This window comes from Pteronotus mesoamericanus, unplaced genomic scaffold, assembly GCF_021234165.1.
Source record: "Pteronotus mesoamericanus isolate MK-2021 breed Mesoamerican mustached bat unplaced genomic scaffold, CSHL_Meso_final scaffold_165, whole genome shotgun sequence".
Taxonomy (NCBI): Eukaryota; Metazoa; Chordata; class Mammalia; order Chiroptera; family Mormoopidae; genus Pteronotus; species Pteronotus mesoamericanus.
In genome coordinates, this window is record NW_026555307.1 from 9,878,039 (window position 1) to 9,898,955 (window position 20,917).

At 51.1% G+C, this 20,917-nt stretch overlaps 2 protein-coding genes and 1 pseudogene across 2 annotated transcripts; 1 reads left to right on the top strand and 2 right to left on the bottom strand.

The window, feature by feature from the left end:
* Positions 1 to 3,417: 3,417 nt before the first annotated feature.
* On the top strand, positions 3,418 to 5,705 carry LOC129083123 (galectin-7-like). The gene is made up of 4 exons (XM_054588908.1): positions 3,418 to 3,459; positions 3,863 to 3,951; positions 4,727 to 4,925; positions 5,592 to 5,705. Exons 1-4 carry the CDS (start codon positions 3,445 to 3,447, stop codon positions 5,703 to 5,705), a joined length of 417 nt encoding a protein of 138 aa, XP_054444883.1. The 5' UTR covers positions 3,418 to 3,444.
* Positions 5,706 to 8,061: 2,356 nt separating this feature from the next.
* On the bottom strand, positions 8,062 to 9,606 carry LOC129083045 (protein MEMO1-like; annotated as a pseudogene).
* Positions 9,607 to 13,119: 3,513 nt separating this feature from the next.
* Positions 13,120 to 20,251, bottom strand: LGALS4 (galectin 4). Its single transcript, XM_054588909.1, has 10 exons — positions 20,207 to 20,251; positions 19,796 to 19,884; positions 18,257 to 18,461; positions 16,177 to 16,311; positions 14,382 to 14,408; positions 14,239 to 14,280; positions 14,032 to 14,061; positions 13,648 to 13,736; positions 13,344 to 13,509; positions 13,120 to 13,266 (listed from the first exon to the last, which is right to left on the bottom strand). Exons 1-10 carry the CDS (start codon positions 20,249 to 20,251, stop codon positions 13,120 to 13,122), a joined length of 975 nt encoding a protein of 324 aa, XP_054444884.1.
* Between the last annotated feature and the right edge of the window lie 666 nt (positions 20,252 to 20,917).

Genomic DNA, 20,917 nt, shown 5'->3' on the forward strand with positions numbered 1-20,917 from the left:
AACGCACAGAATAAACTTGAGTAAGTTCAAAAATGGTTACGAGGTAAGTATTATGTTACTTATAATTTAACACAATAAACACTTTACTAAAAAGGAAACATTGTCCCCACCCCCAAATAAATGCCCAGTCATGAAATTATTAGCTCAAAAGTACCCCTCTAATTCCAACCCAAGGTCACACGTTCATGGTCTTTGCCCCTTTTCCGTACCTGTAGCCCACTCCGGTGAGTGCGAGAGAGCGGCCCTGGTCTGCCATCCTGACACCGACCAGGCACCAGGCACTTCCTCCCCGGGGGACCCCCTCCTGGCCCTGCTGGATGTAGCACCTCTCAGTGGGCCCTGCCCCTGCACAGACACCTCTTCCCTGCTGGGGGCTGGGTGCCCCCTCTCCTGCTGCCCTCTTTACCCCCCAGCCCCACATCCTGAGGGTCAGCCCTCTGCTGAGCCTCCTGCTCACCTGCTCCTCTGTCGCCCCAGCTGGACGCAGACCCGAGGGAAGAGCCCACTCAGGCCCACGTGGCCTCCCTACCCCCAGGGATGCAGCCCTTGCTCACCCACCTAAGGGCTGTAGGGCCCAAGAGTCCGACGGAGGAAGGAAAGGAAGGACGGAAGAGGAGGAGAAGGAGGGGCAATGGCGTATTGGCAACTCGAGCATGGGAATTCCAAGAATTCCTGACTTGGAGACTTCATTGGGCAATGGAAGTACTTCAAATTTAATCTAAAGCAAAATTCCTCCATGCAGCCTAAAATATTGAAGAGGGTTTAATGAAATAAATTTATTAAGCAACAAAACATGACAGAAAAGGATGACCTTGGCAGGGACTGCATTGGTACAACTTACTATATTTTTAAATAGAAATTAAGGTTCCCAAGTGGGCTTCCTCACTTAAGAAAAAAAGTCACATTTTTGAATGTATCATTTTCTGTTTTTGCATTTTTGTTTTTTGTTGGTTTGTTGTTGTTGTTGTTTGGTTTTGGGTTTTTTGGGGTTTGTTTTTTTTTTTTTGAGAGTTCATGGACAAAACCGAAGCAGCCCCTGGATTATCTCCACTGTGCGCGAAAACACAGCTCCAAATCACCAGGAAGCTGACACTGACAGAGCGTGAGGTTTCAACTCCTGCAACGACTGTGCGTACACTTAGCTCCTTCCCAGCAGAATTCTTTCCTGAAGGAGGGCGAAAGTCAGCAAACTCAGCCTGCTGGCCACCCCTCTTCTTTATTTCCACAGCAAATGAACTTGAGCCTGCGGAACGCTGAGGGGGGACATGGTGTCCTGGGGCAGGTGGCGGGGGGCTGTTGTTTCCGGGACTGGAAGCAGCTGGGTTGGGGCGGTGGCTGCACAGGTGGTCTATGTATTCGACAAAGCTCGTCGAAGTATTCTGCAAAATCCACGCGATTCACGAATGTGGTGTAGAGCTTGGGAGTAAAGGGTCTTGGGAAATAAATACATTCACTACTTATTGGGAAGTGAAAAACAATGCTCCCGAAAACGTATTTCCAGCACCGATATGAAGATAGTCTACACAAATGAACAAGAATCATCACGGGTTATCAGACACGAACCAGAAATCCCACTGGTCGCAGATTTGAAAGCAAGCATCTGGCCCCACACCAAAGTCAAGTTTGGACTTGCAGGTTGACAGCCTGTGAAGAAATATCCAGCCACGGTGAGGCAATCTGGGAGATGTGTCATTAGGATACAGTAGCAGTACAGATGGAACAAGAAATGGTCGCCCTCATTGGTCGGAGCCGTGGAGCCCATCATTCTGGGGATGTCTCCACCCCAAGCTGTTGGGGCTACAACCTCGAACCCCGCCATCCTTTCCGTTTAAATTGTGATGACATGCCCTTGGCCCACAGCCCCGGACTCCAGCCCGGGCCTGGCCCCCTCCTGGCTGGGGGGCCTTGGCTGAGAGGAGACCCCTCTCTAGGCCTGAGTTTCCTTCTCTGCAAAATGGGGAGTTTGGGGAGCTTTGCAGCCCTCACCTAAATGCAGCTGCCCATCCTCCCTCACCAAGGCCCTTGCTGCCCCACCTGCACCAGCACCTGGGGAGGGTCTGGGAGGCCTGGGGGGAGTGTGGGAGGGCGGTGCTGGTGCGGGAGGTGCTGGATCTACTTGTCTCCACCCAAAGTTTCCATTCCGGAGCCTTCCCTGCCCCAGGCCTCTTCCTTCTGTGGGGTGAGGCAGGATGGGGCGACAGCGAAGGGGTGAAAAAGGAGAGGAGGGCTGCTAGGCTATAGCAGGGGTTTCTGCCTAGTTGCCCCACCCCTCCTCTCCCTCAACTTCCAGAGCCGTCTTTCAGCATTCTCCCCGCTCCCTGCCCCACTCTTCCTGTCCTGGATTTCTCTAGCATCTTGGGCTATGGGGGCTGGAAATGGGCCTGGATGGGGGGGGGCGTCTCACAGTGTTCTCTCCCTTGGTCTGGGGGTGCGTAGGTCCTAGGACCACCCCCTCCCCCCCACACACACTCCACCCCTTGTCCTGAAATTAGTTGGGAGAGTGGTAGTAGTTCTGGGATGTGGAACAAGCGAGAGAAACAGGGCAGGAGCTCACGGAAGGCCAGGTCAGAGACAGGGAGAGATGGAGGGACACCGAGGCCTAGGGCATTCACAGACACAGAATAAACAAGACAGGGGCTTCCGGGGAGGAAGAAAGCCACAGACACAGTCACCATGGTATTGCACAGCTGTGCGCATTGGGCGAATTGCTTCCCCTTTCTGAGCCTCAGTCTCCTTGACTGCAAAACGGGGAGTTTGGGGGGGTCCATGCCCGTCCCTCATCGGTCTCTTGCAAGCGCGGGCCAGGCCCAGAGGCTTAGCAAATGACAGTGGTTGTTATTTCTTTTCCTTTTTTTGCCCCTATTTACTGAGCACTTACTGTGTGCCAGGCACTGCCCTGGGCACCAGGGCACCACGGCATTGAAAGTCAGGCAAAAATCCTGCCCCTTGGAGCTTCTGTCACGTTCCAGAAGCATAAACTGGAGTTTCAGGGGGAGAAAAAACCCTTAGTCCCACGCAGCAGGTCCTAACCTGGGAGGGAGGGGTCGGAGTTCCAACCCCCGGCTTAGCCTCTCAGGACTCAAGTTTCCAAAGACAAAATGGGTCTTTCTCTGTGCCAGGCAGCAGGAAGATAGGGCTGGACAGATGGTGGCTCAATGAGTCTTCTTTGCTCCTGTTGTTGTTATCATTATTATTTTTAACTATTTCTGTCATTATTAGCTCAAAGGAGAGGGGCAGTTCACCTGGGAACCTTCAGTGAGTGGAGGAGGGTGGGAGGGTGCTGGGCCACCCAAGCCCCAGGGCCAGGGTCTGTGCCAGGTGTGGGCGGTGGGTGTGGAAAGAGAGGGGGGGTGAGTCATCAGGCCCTGCCACGCCCTGCTTTTACTTAAGGTTCCAGCAGCCATACCCACCACCACCACCGTTGCCTGTCCCACCGTCCCAGCCATGGCCGGGAGCTCTGTGAGTACTCTAGGGCCTGAGGGTCGGAGGGTCTTGGACCTAAGGCTGCACCAGACTAGGGGCCTGGCTGGGGTCTGGCTGAGGTCTCCTGTTTCAAAGAAGAAAGTGGGTGGTCGGCTGGCTGTGCTGTGCCGTGCTGGGGCTCTGCCTTCCGGGTGGACCCACCCACCTCATTGCTCCCATGTCCTCTTGGTGCCTCCTCTTGGTTTCCCTCTCTGAATATTTTTCTCTTAATTCCTTGCGCTTCACTTAGCAACTCTTTCCCTGGGTCTCACTCTCCTTGCTTCTTTCTCTCTTGACTGTGCTGGTCTGGGTCCTGGCCGCGTTGTCCCTGGGGTGAAACATCGGCCCCTCTCCTCGGTCTCCCCGGGTCACTTGCCCCCTCCTACCCGGGCTCTTGCAGAATGTGCCCCACAGGACCTCGCTGCCGGAGGGTGTCAGAGTGGGCACCGTGATGAGAATTCGTGGTGTTGTCCCCGACAACGCTAGCAGGTGAGACTCCAGTGTGACCCCAGGTTCCAGAGGTAAGGGGTGGGAGGTCTCAGCCCAGCTCACCCGGACTCCTTACGGCCCAGAGGTGAGGGCCCACGGCCACCTTTGCCCGCCAGGGTTTGGAATCCCCAGGCCATTACCAACCTTTTGGAATCTGATGTGTCCTTTTTATAAATGTGCCCCCTGATCGTGGAGCTCGGGTCACTAAGAATCTGGGGGCTCCAAAGCCATTTCGGGGTTCCTACCTATAGTTCTCTGGCTTTCCAACTGAGTCGCCAGGGACTCTGGAACATGTCCTGTGACCTGGAGGTGCCCTGGCCGTCTGGGTGGCCTATACAATAAATTGTATGATTTCCTGTGTCTGGAAACTTCAGGCTTCCTGGGAAGTTCGGTTCCCGTAAATATTGGGGCCCCTGGTATTGTTCTCAGCCATTTGAGAATTGGGGGCGTTCCCTGGGATTCTGGAGCGCCCTGGTCATCAGCACCACGACTCCTTGGCAGCTCCCAGACCCTGGGAATGAGGGGGACCCGGGCCAGAGCATGGTGATCCTTGCTTGGCGGATGTGTGCCCAATACGTGTTTGTCCCGCCTGGAATCTGGGTTCCTTGTCCCCCAGTCCACACCCGCTGTGGTGTGTGACATACTCTGGTCCCTGTCAATTTGGGTGTGCTCAGTGTTAAGTCTTAAAGATTCATTGGCCCTTGGTGCTCTGGGTGGTTCATGGCTCCTGACGTTTATTCCCTGCCACCCCTCACCCCCACCCTCCATTCACCAGGTTTCATGTAAACCTGCTGTGCGACCAGGAGGGTGCTGAGGCTGCCCTGCATTTCAACCCCCGGTTGGACGAGTCCGTGGTGGTCTTCAACACCAAGGAGCGCGGCGCCTGGGGCCAGGAGGAGCGCGGCCACGGCCTTCCCTTTCAGCGTGGGCAGCCCTTCGAAGTGCTCCTCATCGCTACTGAGGAAGGCTTCAAGGTGCGACACTGCCACGGGGGTGGGCGCCAAGACCCAGGTCCCTCTCCTGGGGTTGGGGAAGGCTGGCAAGGCCCTGGGTGGAGTTGTGGAGCAAAGGCACAGCGAGGCTGGGCAGCTGGGCAGCTGGGCAGCTGGGCAGCTGGGCGGGGCGTCCTCATCGCTCTCCCTCTCCTGGAGCGACCTCAGTAGTGTCAGAGGGGCAGGTATGTTGCAGGGGCAAGGACAAAGCCAGTAAGAGGGAAGTGTCCGGAGGGAGGGAGGGTGTCCTAGCGGCGAGGCGTGGCCCCCACTTCCACCCCAGACCCCGCTCCCCGTTCATCTGCGCCTGAGGTTGGGCCTGTGCCCCGGGGGCAAGGATGGGCTGGGAGACAGGGCCCAGAAACAAGCCCAGGAAGGAGCGGCCGCCGCGGTCCCTGCACCGCCCAGCCGTTCACCGCGCTGGGGCCGCGGGCGCCGGGTTCGGGCCAGTAACACCCGGCCCGCCGCCAACACTTAGTAAGCACTGGGGGGGGCCAACGGTCCTCGGGACGGGGGCTTCGAGGGCAGCCTCGCGCGTGTCCCCACTGGGGACTTGGGGCCCGGCGCGGGGCGCGGCTGCCCGGGGCGCCGGGCGCCGGCCGGCGGCGGCCTGGGCAGCCGGGACTGACGCGCGCGCCCGGCCCGCAGGCGGTGGTCGGGGACGCGGAGTACCACCACTTCCGCTACCGCCTCCCGCCGGGGCGCGTGCGCGTCGCCGAGGTGGGCGGGGACCTGCAGCTGCAGTCGCTGAAGATCTTCTGAGCCCGGCGGGGAGCGGAGCCCGGGACCGGCAGGCGAATAAAGGCTTGGCCCCTCCTCGAGCGCCTCCCCTGTGTCTGTGTCTCCTTCGCGCGGGCGAGGAAAGCAGTTGGGAGGGGGAGGTCGCCGACTAGGGCCCCGCAGCGGTTCCGCGGCCGAGGCGGGATCCGGGCCCGGACCTGCCAGGCCCGTCCGGTCTGGACGCCGAAGGAGCGGCGCGAGGTGCGGGGACGCGCCTCTGGCCGGTGCTCCCGAAGCACTTGGTGAAGCCGCACGCCGGGTCTCTCGGACACCCCGCCTCGCCGGCGTGGGGCGAGAAATCTCTCAGGGCCCCGCGCCGCCCTCCGGTCCCCGCCTCTCCGCGCTCCCCGGGCCCCTGGGTGCCGGGGGGGCGCTCGGGCGGGTCGCGGCGGGGAGCGGATCGGGGCGTCGCCGTCCTCCCCTGTGTCCCTGCGTCGGGACAGACCTCCGCCCGCGCGCGCCCCGGGGCGGACGCGGACTGAAGCGGCAGGTCCCCCGCGGGGCGGGGCGGGCCGGGGCGGGCCGGGGCGGGCCGGGCTGCCGCGTCCCCGCTGCGGTGGCGGGCCCCGCGCCCACACTCTTCCCCCTCGGCTCCGCCGAGTGTTTCGGAAGGGGGAGGGGAGGGTGCGATCAAGACAGACAGACGCCCAGCTCACCCCCGACCGCCGGGGGCGATCGTCTGGGGGCCGGGGGCGGGCGGGGGCGGCGGGGGGCGTGGTCTCTGGGTCCCCGCCGAAAGGCCTCTGCGGTGGGGGCACCCCGGCCCCCGCACGCGCCCGGAGTCCCACCCGGTGCGTGCGTGTCTGGGCTGTGGATGGAGCCGCCCCGGTGGCAGCGTGCCCGTCCCAAACTGTGGGTCCCGGGAACGCCCGGACCCGGCTCTGGTGGGGTGCTTTTCGCGCTTCGGCCCTTGAGAAACGGGTAACTTGTCATCCCCTGGTGGCCGCTACGGACGTTGCAATCTTAGCGATCTGTGCAGGAGTCCTGTTGTACCCGATTTTGCCCGCGGAGGAGGGCAGAATCCTGTGGGACGCCCCAAAGGCAGGGAGCGGATGGAGCTCTTTCAGGACCTGAACTTTTTTGCACTTTGCAAACCTCCACCTGTATCGCCCCTCCCTTCTGAAAGTATTTCTGGGTGGGCAGTCGGAATGAGGGCTCCCCTTGCTCAGCTGCACACCTGAGAAAGTCTGCCGTTCACTGGTAGTCAGAGCTCATTGTTAAATGAATTAATTTTTATTTTATTTGTGTGATATAGTTTATGAACATTAAAAAAATTTGTAAAGGCCCTGGCTGGTGGGACTCAGGGGACTGAGCGCCGGCCTGCGGATCAGGGGGTCGCCGGTTCGGTTCCCGTTCCGGGCGCATGACTGGGTTGCGGGCTGGGTCCCCGGTGGGGGGCGCTCCAGAGGCGGCCACACGTTGTTTCTCTCCCTCTCTCCCTCCCTTCCCCTCTCTAAAGATAAATAAAATCTTTAAAAAAAAAAATTGTACAGGTAACATAACCACACTTACGGATTTCCAAAACAAAAAAATTCAGTGAAAAACAAGACTTTGGCATATCTGGCAAAGGTGGTTGGGTTCTGCGGACTAAACAGTGATTAGGTAGTGACCCATGCTTGAAGTTCTCGACTTTCACGTTTGTTTTACCATGTGGACAGTGCAGAATGTTCTTTTCTTCCTTTCTGTGTCTTTTTTTTTTTTTAATTTTTTTGAGTTCACTATTTTGAGTAGTTTTTATTAGCAACTAAAATAGAAGATATCTGTCAATAACACGGGCAGTTATTGACTATAATTGGGGATTGATTATATTCTCATACAGATCATGGATAAAGGCAATTTTTTTTTTTTAATTAAAAAGCTTCCACCTCTTGTTTGCGTACCATTTGCAAAAACTATTCTGAAAGCGGAAAATATGTGCACAAGTCTGCAACGAGTGCAAATTGAGGATACCGCCAATGCTTTACAAGTTACACTTTACTTAGGTATCTTTAGAGAGGGTAAGGGAGGGAGAGAAACATCAACGTGTGGTTGCATCTCACGCGGCCCCCCGCTGGGGACCTGGTCTGCAACGCAGTCATGTGCACCACACTGGGAATCGAACCGGCAACCTTTTGGTTCACAGGCCGGAGCTCTATGCACTGAGCCACACCAGCCAGGGCTACAAGTTGCTTTTTAAAAACTGCCACAACGGGACCGTTACATTGTCCTCTTGTCAAAATATTTCGTGTCAGCCCTCCTTCCGCTGCCCCAAACTATAAAGCATTTTTTTAATGAGTTGAAATTAAGGAAGGACTACACCTGTTAGAAAAGAAGAGAAACTTCCTATTGGTTTTAGGTTTCAGAATCCCCGCAAACCATGACCGGTGTCTTGGTAAGGGCTAGGCTGGCACCCCAAACAGGAGTAGGAGCATGCAGGTGGCATCCCTGAGGAGTCAGAGCTTCTGTGGACCGTGGGTGCTCCGGCAGGACGACTCGCTGAACTGTCTTGCCAGTTTCTGCACTGGCCTGACGGGGCTTAATTCGGGGGGCGGAGAACAGCTCATATTCATCCCATTCTTCTGGAGCTCTGTAATAGCATTTAATAATATCCCAATGGGATGTCTTCCACATATAGTATTATGGTATTTCTTCAAGTAATTGCTTAAAGATACAGGGTCTAATTGTTCTATAACCCTCATACCCATTTTACCTAGACGTTCAGTGGATCTATAAATCTCTTCCTAGGATTCATCATAGTAACTGTAACGGAACCTTTGGCTCCAGTGGCAGAAGTCAGAAGAAACCACAAAGAGATCACTATGATCTGCTAGATATTTACCGAAAAGTTTTCCAAATTCCTATCCCTTTAACTCACCCAGAGCTACAGCTAGTACGGAGATAATGGTAAATTCATCCTTACGGCTTTCCATGGCTTTAGCTGTGTAAGGCAAACGCATTTCAATACTGTGTTCACCTTCATCTGTCTGCAGAGACATGTGTTCAAACATTCCTGCCTTCCATAGTTCCCTGTAAATCTTCTGGTCAATACAAAGGTCATATAGAGGTGTCCTATATACTTATATATATATATTCATGGAAAGTGCACATGGAGGGAGGGCGTAAGATTGGAAGGCCCAGGGATTCAAATCCTCTGAGTAGCAGATGGGTCCACCTGTTCGTAGCATGAGCAGCACAAGGTCCCCCGGTAGTATGTATCCTGCTTGGATACATACAGTACTATCTATATAATGGCTCTAGCAGGTCTTTTTGCAGGCTGTGCTTGTGAAAGCCAGCCCTCTAGTGGCACGTTCAGCTGCGATCCAGAGGCTGTGGTGCCGGCTCCCAGTGTGACTGGCCTCCCCGCCGACCTCTCAGTTAGGCACCTTGGTGCCTGTGCCACCTCTGGTGCATGAGAATGAATGAGCAGTTAGTGGCCCGGAATATTCTCTCTCTCTCTCTGTGTCTCTCTGTCTCTCTTTTTTTGTACAAACTACAGAGTAAAGTAGTTGAAGGTGAAGAGGCAGCCTGTTGGCAACTTACTTGTAAATGGCTCAGGAAAAAAACTGAACTTTGCACTGTACTTAAAAGTTTTTGTTTGACACTTCAAAAAATATAGAATATACGATAGACTCCCCTAAGGATCCCCTCCAAAATTGTTAAAACAATAAAAATTGTTAAATGGATTTTCTAAATTCAGTATACATAGCCAACACACACTATCAATTGCATTTCCCTACATTAACAACGAACAATCTGAAAATGAAATTAAGGAAACAACGTCACCAAAAGTAATAAACTACTTAGGAATTAACCAAGGAGGTGAAGGACATGTACAATGAAAACTACAAACCATTGCTGAAAGACATTAAAGACACAAATAAATGGACAGACATCCCATGGTCATGACGATATATCTAAGATGTCAATAGTACCCAAAATAGTTTACAGAATTCAGTGCAATCCCAATGAAAATCTCAATGAGTTTTTGCTGAAATAGAAAAACCCATCTCAAAATTCATAGGGGTTCTCAAGGGAACCTGAATAGAGAAAATCTTGAGAAAAAAGGACATGGGTAGAGGACTCAGACTTCTTTATAGCAAAAGTACAGTAATCAAAGCAGTGGGTACCGGCATAAAGACAGCTACGTAGACCAGTGGAATGGAGCAGGAGAGCCTTGAATAGCCCTCAAATGCATGGCCAAGTGATTTTTGACAAGGGTTTCAAGACTGTTCTTGGAAAAAGACAGACCTTTTAACAAATAGTACTAGGAAGGCTGGATACCCATCCACATGAAAAAGAATGCAGTTGGCCTTTTTGTAGTTAACACACCATCTACAAAAAATAATCAAAAATAGATTGAAGACCTAAATATAAAAGGTAAACTATAAAGTTATTGGACAAAAACATAGGACAAAATCTTCATGACTTTGGATTTGACAGTGATTTCTTGGGTATTACACCAAGACACAGGTAGCAAAAGAAAACATAGATAAATCGAAGTTCATGAAAATTTAAAAGGTGTTTTTGTTCATCGAAAGATACTACCAACAGAGTAAAAAGGCAACCCACAAAATTGGAGAAAATATCTTCATGTTACATATCTGATAAGGGGTTAATATCCAGAATAAGTAGTGAACTCTTAAAACTCAACAATAACAACAATATTCACAAATGCACAAAGGACTTGAATAGACGTTTCTCCAAAAAAAAGATACACCAATGGCCAACAAGCACATTAAAAGATGCTCGATATCACGAATCCTTACCCTGGCCAGGTGGCTCAGCTGGTTGGAGTCTCGTCCCATACACCAAAAGGTTTTGTGTTTGATTCTCAAATAAGGCACATACCTAGGTTGTGGGTTTGGGTTTGATCCCCGGGCAGGGAGCATACGAGAGGCAACCAATCAAGACTTCCGAGGTTTCTGTCTCTCACATCAATGTTTCTCTCCCTCTCCACCCCCGCCCTCTCTCTCAAAAATAAAATAAAAGCAATAAGTATGCCCCAGCTGATGTGGCTCAAAAAAACAAAAAGTCAATAAGTATGCCCCAGCTGATGCGGGCATCGCCCCACAAACTGAGAGGTTGTCGGTTCGATTCCTGATCAGTGCAAATGCCTGGGTTGTGGGTTCGGTCCCCGTTTGGGGGCATATGGAAGGCCACCGATTGATGTTTCTCTCTTGTATCAATGCTTCTCTCCCTCTCTTTCTCCTCCCTCTAAATATTAAAGGAAGTATAAGAAAAATCAATCGATTTTTTTTGGTAATGATCTCCCTTCAGATTATAAAATGTATGCAGGATTTTGAATAAGAACTTTAAAATCACCCACAATTTCAATCCTCTGAAATAATCACTCCTAATATATATTAGTGTGTTTCCTTCTAGTCTTTTTCTATAATGATTTACACTATATTTGTGGGAAACTTGGGATTCACATGTATATGAAACCAGAGCAGCCGTTTCATTTTCTTAAAAGTTTGATTCTCATCCAAAGTCTTTAGTTGACTCTGGCTGGTGTGGCTCAGTGGATTGAGCACCCACCTGCAAACCAAGAGGTCACTGGTTTGAATCCCAGTCAGAGCACATGCCTGGGTTGTGGGCCAGGTCCCCTATTGGGGGTGTGAAAGTGGCAACCAATCAATGTATCTCTCCCATTTCAATGTTTCTCTCCCTCTCTTTCTCCCTCTGTTACCCCCTCTCTAAAAATTAAATAAATAAAATCTATTTTCAAATGTTTTTATTGTGCTGAAGTGCATTTTATCAAAATTATTTATTATGGCTTTTGTGTTGTATTTAAGAAATGGCTTATTGTCCTTTTGTGTTGTATTTAAGAAATCTGGCTCTGGCTGGTGTGGCTCAGTGGACTCAGTGCTGGCCTGTGAACCAAAGGGTCACCAGTTTGATTCCCAGTCAAGGCACATGCCTGGGTTGCAGGCCATGTCCCCAGTAGGGGGCATGTGAGAGGCAACCACACATTGATGTTTCTCTCCCTCTCTCTCTCACTCCCTTCCCCTCTCTAAAAATAAATAAATAAAATCTTTTTAAAAAATTATTTAGAAAAAAGACATCTTGCCTATCTCAGGTCACAAAGATTATTTCTTGTGTTTATTTATTTACGAGCTGTTTTTACAGTTTTAGCATTTATGTTTAGGTCTTGATCCATTTTTAGTTAATTTTTGTGAATGGTGTGAGGTAAGGGTTGAAGTTCATTTCTTACCATATGTTGAAATGGCTGTCTTCCCCCATTGAATTAACTTGATAGTTTTGTCAAAAATAAATTGACCATATAAGAGTTGGTTTATTTCTGAACCTTCTCTTTTGATTCATTGATCTATGTGCTTCTACTTCTGCTAGTGCTGCATTCTTGGTTACTGGAGCTTTATAGTAAGTCTTGAAATCATGTAGTTTAAGTACTCTGTTCTTTTCAAAATTGTTTTGATTCTAGGTATTTTTTAAGTTTTATTTTTAAATTATTTATTTATTTACTTATAGACTGAGGGGAAGGGGAGGAGAAAGAGAGGGAGAGAAACAGTAATGTGTGGTTGCCTCTTTCACACCCCATGCTGGCGACCTGGTCTGCAACCCAAGGCATGTGCCCTGACTAGGAATCAAACTGGTGACCCTTTGGGTCACATGCTGGCACGCAATCCACTCAGCTACACTGGCCGGGGAAACTCTAGGTCTTGTTTTAAAGATTTTATTTATTTATTTTCAGAGAGAGGAGGAGAAGGGAGAAGGCGATAAACGTCAATGTGAGAGAGAAACATCAGTTGCTTGACTCTCTTTCTCACTCCAACCGGGGACTGGATCTGCAACTCAGACATGTGCCCCAACAAGGAATCAAACCAGCGACCCTTTGCTTTGTGGAATGACACCCAAACAACTGAGCCACACCAGTCAGGGCTACTCTAGGTCTTTTTGATTTTCAAATAAATTGTAATGAATATTTCTACAAAAATTTTATGAATGTTTCTATGGAGAGAAATAATTTTCTATGTCTTCTCCAGTCAGTTTAGATAATCTGACTTTCTCATACCTTGTCCTCCTCATCTAAGTGCCTAATTTGTAGGCCTACATTTTTCCTAATATTTCCTTGTAATTTTTTGCATTTTCTGTTGGAGTCATTAATGGTGTTCATTCTCGATTTTGGGTGATGATAATTGTTGTGAGGAATGAATGAGTTGATACATGTAAGGCCCTAATGTCAGTGTTTGGGTAGGGGCAGGGTACCTGGATTCATTATGATGGGAGGAGAGAGGGACAGTGTATGACTGAAGCAAGGCAAGAAGAAGCAGAGAGGGAGATGAATGGAGTCACAGACACTCATTAGACACCCTCAGACAGTTTATTAGGGGCTTAGAAGGGAGTCTCATCGGGTCTTTCTCTGTGTTTTCCCAGAGGTTATGGTCTCAGGACTAGATCAGATCTGGACATAGGACAAGGTGACATCACCCTGGATCTCCAGAGTGTCCACCCTCTGGAAGGCCGAAAGCCGATGGGAATAGTCAAAGAAGTGCTGGCCATTGGCATAAACCTTGAAGCGATCCAGGCCACAGCGAATGGACAGCTGCAGGGAGAGGGGCGAGTGTGAGGCCACAGCCAGGGCAGAGGCTTTGCATGGAAAAGGGTAAGAGACTGACTCACATCAAAGAACTGGCCGAAACCAAAGGGGTTGTAGGGGATCTTCTTCTCCTCGGATCCCCATGAGCCGCTCAGATAGCTGTTCCGAACCACAGTGCCCTCAGTCAGGCGGGGATTAATATGGAGAGCCAGGTCCCCTGAGGATCCCACCTTAAAGTTGATGACAAAGCTGGGGGACAGAGAGGGAGATGAGAGTCAGAAGGGGCCAGCACCTGGTTCCCGTAGGGAAGAGGGGCCTGGGGACTAAACTCCTCGGCCTGAGGGAGGAGATGAGCCAAGGACCCTGCCCTCAGTCTAGGTTCTGTACCTCGTGCTTGTGGGGGGTACATAGCCCTTCACTATGATGGTTTTTCGGGCTGTAAGCCCCCCTTGTATTCTTCCTGTAAATGGTACAGGCTGTGGAAAGAGAACATGAGGTCCCATCATCTCTCAGGTCACCAGAAGCCAGATGCAAGGACAAATTTTCAAAGAGGGGCCCATACTCATCCTGGAAAGTGTCCCCAACCTCTGCCCCCTGCCCTACCCTGACCTCCAACTCCTCCTTCTTCCCACATCCAGTCCCAAACACCCTCTGCCTCTCTGTTTCCTGCCCTTTCAGGGCTCCCCATGGATCAGGGCCCCTATTGCCCCCAGGAGTTCTGCTTCCCCACAAATCGCCCACCGCAGAGCCCTAAACTATAGGACTCCTTACCGGGTTAAAGGTTGGGGGTCCCTCCATGGTCTGTGAAGTGAAGAAGAAAATATGTTATTCTATATTATTCAACAAATATTTATGACACACCAGTGCCAAGCAGGTGTATCTCTAGGTGCTGAATTATTACTCCTGGGGATCCAACCTCTTTGACATTCCCAATTCTCACCACTTCCCACCAGATGGGCACAGAGCCCTCTCACTTACAGGCAGTTTATTCAGTGAGGATTGGCAGCTCTGTCCAGGACCCTACACAGACAGAAAAAAAGCAGGAATGGTGAGAAGGGCTGGGGTCCTTCAGTCACCCCAGGACCCCCTCAGGCACGAACTCCCACCTCAAGGGTACTTACTGGATATGCCGGAATAGCCATGGGGGTCTATGGGCACAGAGGGAGAAGGAGGTGGTGAGAGGGACTCCAAACTAAAGCCTAGAGGGTGTCAAGGACGCCTGCCCTGAGGTCTGGTATCAAAGGGTGGCACGCAGATGGCTCATAAATGGGAAAGGACTCACTGTGTTTTGGGATCTCCAATACACAGTGAATCTCTTTCCACCCCTTAGGACAAGCCTGTACCCTCTCCTATCCTGGCTTCCTGCTGTTTCTCATCTGCCCCTCTCCTCCCCCGCACCCTGCAGCAATCCAGAAGCTGCACAATAAAGCATGCACTCCTCCCAGGCCGGCACAAAACCCAGGCTCATCTCGTTCCCAACCACGATTCGCCCCTCTCCACATGCCCAGCACTGGGGCCAGGAGAAGTCCTCAGAACCATCCAGGTTCTTGTCTCTGTCCCTTGTCTGTCTCAGGCTCTCTCAGTCTGTGTGTGTGTGTGTCTCTGTCTCTATCTCTATCTCTGTCTCTGTTATTGTTTCTTGTCCATACCTTCTCACAGGTGGTCCTTTCTACCTGAAACACCTCTCCTTTCCCTAGGTAACTTTTATTCACTGTTTTCTCTTCTTTCTAATGATCTCCTTCCTGTCTTGACTTCCATTTTAAGCCAGCTACTCTGAAGGCCCTTTTCTGAAGGCCTTATCGTTGATTTTTTTAAAAGGCATCGATGAAGCATGATAGTAAAATGAAGCCTGTAGGCTGGTGACCACCTTACAGATAAAGACATTCCTGATGTTTCCTCATCAGGGAGCAGAGGAGTGCTCTGAGCATAGACCCCATGGCTTGGCCACTTGCTGGGCCATGACCTTTGGCAAGTTATTTAAGCTTTCTATGCCTCAGTTCCCACATCTGTAAAATGGGGCTAAGGATCATCAGGGCACTTTCCCGTGGAGGTGCTGGGGGGCTCACAGGTTGAGAGTGTGGAGCTTTCAGGTGAAGGGCATGTCAGGAGTCTGGAGTTAGAGCTTCTTTGAGTAGTCCCAATGAGCGTTTCTGGTGGCCATGCTGGTGGCCAACCTAGAAACTCCCAGGTGGGGTTTCTAGGTTGCTAAGTATGTGTCTGGTCAGCTTTCACAGATGCTGCCCAGTCATTTTCCAAAGAAAGGAATGTTGGACAGTCTGCGGCCTCACCAACAATCGGAATCGTGGGCGTTTCTCCTTGTGGCTCTTCTGCTGAGTGTAGTGGTAGCTGATGGTGATTTTCAGTGAGTTTCCCAGGTGACCAATGATGTTAGGTAAATTCTCATGAACTTAAGTGCTATTCCTGAGGGTTTTGTTCCTCTTTACCTTCACTTCCTGACTCAACTTATATATCTTCTGCCCTGGCCAGTTAGCTCACTTGATTAGAGCATCGTCCCTATCTGCCAAGGTTGCGAGTTTGATCCTGAGTCAGGGCACATACAAGAATCAACCAATGAATGCGTAAATGAGTAGAACAACAAATTGATGTCCTTTTCTCTCTCTCTCCCTCCCTTCCTCTCTTTCTAAAATCAATAAAAAAAATTAAAAAAAAAAAAAAACCTTACACTCTTCCTCTTCTTCCTCCTCCTTCAGGAAGCCCTTTCTTAAGACTCCCCAAAGTTCCTGTATGTCTCCCGTCCTGGCCCTGACCACTTGTGGTCCAACACCATCTGGTGACAGAGTAGACTGTCTTGGTCCTCTGGGTGCATGGCATTACCCAGCAAAGAGTACCAGGAAATAAAAGAATGTGGGAATGAATTAACTGAAGAAGTTAAGAAGAGAGGGAGACATTACACACATGGTTTGAGCTCGGCTGGCCTCCGATGAAATTGATTGATTGAAGCTCCAGGTCCCCATCCACTTGCAGGTGGCTGACCATCTGTGGAGGGAGCCGGTGCCCGAACTCATAAAATGGATTTCCATTTACCACCACCTGGAGGGCATGGTAAGGTCAAAATTAACACCCAATGACCTGGGGAAGATAGAGGCAGGAAATAAGGGTCTTTTAAACTTGGGATCAAAAGTCTTGAGCATGAACTCAGATAGCTTCAGAGTCAGGAATCTTGGAGTCCACAGGTCAGAGGTCAAGCTGGGGTCAAAAGTCAGCTCACAGGTTGGTGGATGGGAGAGAACATAGAATTTAGTCTGAGGATGAAGATCAGGAGAGAATTGAGTCTGAGTTCTAGTTAGAGTAACAAATGAGTCAGGTTGGTCGTCTACCTCTGACATGTCTTACCTGTGTCACTTCACCTCTCTGAGACTTTGTTTCCTCACCTACAAAATGGGGGCAAAGCCTGTCAAGAGCATTGTGCAAATCCTGTGTAGAGCCTTGCCTTGTAATATATCTCAGTGTATGGCTCTGGTTTAGTGCTGAGCAACGGCCATGGGGCCAAGGGCCAGCTCCGCAAGACTGAGTGTTTCCTACATGTTAAGCACTTCCCATTGTGATATCCACACGGTGATTCCCTCAGCAGCTCTGTGAGGCAGGACAAGGGATTGTCCCTGTTGTTCAAGAAAGCAGAGGCTCCAGGGGATAGACTGGCCAGCTCAAGGTCACACACTGGAGAGGGGCAAAGCCCAGTCTCGGATCATTGTCTGTCCAACCTCAAACCATGGTGCTAACCCCCAGCGATGAGGTTAGAAATCTGGTGCCCATAGGAGGGCAAATAAAGTCCAGGTGTGTGTTCCAGCCCAGCAGTTACTCCCTCCTAGGGACTCCTTGCATGAGTCACGTGGGACTCATGTGCATAGGGTGTCTGCTCAGTGTCATTGATGGGGAGCTGGATGCGAGGATGGATCACACTCAGAGTGGGTGTGCCAGGGGCCCTGAACACCATCAAAAGGCGCAGAGCAGGTGGGACAACAACCCAGCAGCTTTAACACACACGCGATACGAGAGAACGGAGCAGAAGGCGACAGCACAGCACTGAGTCCACACAAACTTAAAGAAAACAAAGGCACAAAAATAGATCAAGGTTGAGAGAAGTCAGGAGAAAGGCACCTCCTGGGGTCAAGGGGACTGAGGGTACGTAAGGGGTCATCTGGGGCTGGGGAGGGTTTGTTTTTGGATCTACATACCGGTTACACGGGTGCATTCTCTTTGTGAAAAACAAAGTACATAGTGCGTGTACTTTTCTGTTCCTGGGTCACACTTCAATAGCACATAAAATACTTGTACAATAACAATGAGTCACGATGTGTGGGTCTCATTTGGACCTTGATTCAAACAAACTGTAGAAAACAACAAATACGGCTTTTCTGAGGTGTCTGGAACACTGGCTTGACATGTGGTGACACGAAGGACAAACTGTCAGTTTTTAGGTGTGATCGTGGCAGCATGACTGTGTTTATAAAAGCTGAAATATTTATGAATGAAATTGCATGATACCTGGGGTTTGCTGTTACATCATTTGGGAGGGGAAGTGTGAGGTGAGGCGGGAAGCAGAGTTGACCACGACTGGAGCTGGCGAAGGAGCCCATGGCAGCACTCCCTCGTCTCCTCATGCTCATGCTTCCCTGTGTGTGTGTTGAGAGTTTTCCATGAGAAACAGCAGACGCACATTTCGCAAGAACACAAAGAAACAGATGATAAACACTGAACAGGTTAGAAGCCTCTAGGGGAGGATGCAGGGGCATGAGAAAAAGATAAAAGAAACTTTTTTTAATGGATGGGGAAAGAAGGAAAAGGAAAAAGTGAGCTTGGAAGGAAGGGGGGGAGAGAGAAAAGGAGAGGCGGGAGCAAAGAAGGGAGGGAGGGAGGGAGGGGGAAGGAGAGAGGAGGAGGGAAAGTAGCGGGGGAGGAGAAGCAGGGCGGGGCGAAGGGGGCGGGGAAGAGGGAGGCGGAAGAAGGAGAGGAAGCCCCGCCCTGGAGCTCCTACCTTGTAGTGCTCCGCCAGGACCATGATCACCAGCTCGAAGGGGGCGCCCTTGCGGAAGGGCATGCTCCTTTTCTTCTCCTCGCTGCCCCACTTGCCACCCTGCTGTGAGTTGAAGACCACCTTGTCCCAGCCATCAAAGCGGGGATTGAAGTGAAAGGCGATGTCGGACCCTGGGCTCTGTCCCACCACTAAGTTCACGGAGAACCTGGGGGGACATGAAGAGTTGTTCCCCTGGGCCCACCTGCCAAACCAGCAGACCCTCCTCTGGGAAGCCCTGTCTGTCCCACCTCCCACCTTGTTCCAGGGTTTCTGATGGAGTGACCTTGCCACTGTTGATCCAAAACAGGAGGAGGTGGTTGTGCTCCTGAGTTCCAGGAGGCAGATTCCTACCTCCGCCCCTTCACTCACTCCTTTTCTTTCCTAGAATCCTGGCCCCCACCACCCCGCTCCCCCTAATAGGACTGCCCCTTGGGACTCCTGAGTTCACCCTCAGTCACCATGAGCCAAGGCACTGTCCTAGAAAGCCTTCATCTATTAATTCAAACTGCTTGCTCCATTCCTGGCCCTGTAGATCTTTCCCTCCATGGAGCCAGAGGGAGCCTGTGAGCACCCAAGTCAGAGCACCTCCTCTCACATGAGCATCCCCAAAGTTATTCCATGTGGGCAGGCACATACCGTCACGGGGCTTTTGCGCTGGCTGCTCTTTCTGCCTGGCACGCCCTTTCCTCAGATACACCCCAGCCTCCCTCCCTCACCTCCATTAGGTCTTTGCTGAAATGTCTCCTTCCCAGAGAGGCCTTTCCTGGCCACCCTGTTTAAAGGGACAATGCCATGCCCTCCTCTCCCACATCCATCCATCTGTCTTCCCTCCTTATTTGACTCCGTAGCGCTTATCACCATCTGACATAGTATACATTTATTTATTTTTTATCTGTCTCTTCTACTAGGATGTCAGCTCCATGATCTGTGCTTTGTCTGTGCTGGTGACTGCTCTGTTACAGTGTACAGGCACAAAGAGAAACAATGAGCATAGAAGCAACAATTTCATGACTTCAGGTCAATTATTATTGCCATTTTAAAGCCATAAAAATAAAAGGCTAGGACTTATTTCAGTGCTTACTTTCCAGTTCCACATCGTTTATACACTGAGTCCTCAAAACAATCTCATTTTGCAGATAGGAAACTAAAGTGCACAAAGGTGCAGTAGATTTCCCAGTCACATAGCTGGTGACAGAACTGACCCAGCTCTGGCTTGGCCTGTGATTTTCATTCATGCTATCACATGCATTAGTTCCAATCCAACAGCCCAATTCTGGTGCTACTTCTTATGGTGTGACCCCTGACTTCCCCCCGGCCCCCAGGGCTCCCCTTCTGCTCTGGTCATCAAGCCTTCGACTCCTCAGACCAGAGCCGGTCTTCGGCCATCAGGTGTGGTGGCACAGAGCCACTCCCCAACCAGAGTGGAGGAAGGGAAGAAAGCCAGAAGCTCCCTATTTGCAGCCTCCCTCTCAGCCTAGCCTGGCCTGGGGAGGGTCTTACCTTTTCATGTGTTCGCTAGCCATTCCTTGGATATAAATGGACATCCCCACGCTGAGACCTCCAGGGATGGGCTTGTTGTAGGGCAGAGTCTGTAGAAGGGGTCAGGTGAGGGGCCTCAAAGGCCATCCACCTATTGCAGCCTTTTCCCCTCGTCAAGAAGCCCCCCACTCCCTTAAGCAAGAGAGAGGAAACTAAAGAGTGAGGGGTCGGCATGAAGATGAAGAGGGCCAAGGATTCCTTAAGGATATAAATAGCCTGAGTGACAGGGTGGGCATAAAGGGTCAGTATTGGGTAAATCAGACCAGGGGTTGGGTGGGCACCTCCGAAGTTCAGGGTAAGAGTAAATTGGTGCTTCGAGGTCATGCTGGAGCTAAGCCAGGACCTGGGTTAATGCCTGGGCTAGTATCTCACCGGGTTGTAGGTGGGCTGGTAGCCGGGTGCAGGGACAAAGGCCATCTTGAGAGGCTGGGCTGGTGGCTCGTTCTGTGAGAAGAGCTGCAGGAGTGTGAAGTGGTGACAGATGGCAGGTGGTAGCTGCCTCTTATACCTAAGGATAAGGGAGGGGCGGGCAGGGCAGGGTTCACAGGGTCCCTCCTCTGAGCATTCCAGGCTCACATCTCCTAGAGCAACCCCGGGTCTCCCTTCTCTCACCAGCCTCAGTGGTAACTAGCCAGATCCCAGATCACCTGGACTGGGCCTGGGGGGACTCAGGTCAGGGACCCCTCCTCTAGGTTCTTCTGCAAAGAGGAAGTACTAGTGAACTTGGGCCCCACCAGTGCCTTATCAAAGCCCATAAAACCCTGCCTGGACCTTTGTTATCAGAGGGAGGGTGAGGTCAGGTGGGTTGGGCAGGGCAGGGCTGCGGGAGTGGCCCACGACAGGTGGGCAATGGAAGCAAGTGAAAGCAGGGAGGAACTGGGTGCTCTGGACACTCCAGCAATTGTAAGAGGAACTAAATTGATTCCATACCTACTACATGCCTTTCTCATGACTTTCTATAGAATACATGATAGTTTAGATCACTGATTTCTGCAGCCAGAGGCCATGGGTTTAAATCCTTCCTCTGGCCCTGGCTGGTGTGGCTCAGTGGATTGAGTGCCAGCCTGAAACCAAAGGGTTGCC

Coding starts and splice junctions, on each gene's coding strand:
- LOC129083123 (XM_054588908.1), top strand. Junction 3,952..4,726: donor GTCCCCGACAACGCTAGCAG/GTGAGACTCCAG, acceptor TCCATTCACCAG/GTTTCATGTAAACCTGCTGT. Junction 4,926..5,591: donor CTACTGAGGAAGGCTTCAAG/GTGCGACACTGC, acceptor CCCGGCCCGCAG/GCGGTGGTCGGGGACGCGGA.
- LGALS4 (XM_054588909.1), bottom strand. CDS start 20,251: ATGGCCTTTGTCCCTGCACCCGGCTACCAGCCCACCTACAACCCG. Junction 18,462..19,795: donor GCTAGCGAACACATGAAAAG/GTAAGACCCTCC, acceptor ATGTCCCCCCAG/GTTCTCCGTGAACTTAGTGG. Junction 14,062..14,238: donor CCTCACTGAATAAACTGCCT/GTAAGTGAGAGG, acceptor TTCACTTCACAG/ACCATGGAGGGACCCCCAAC.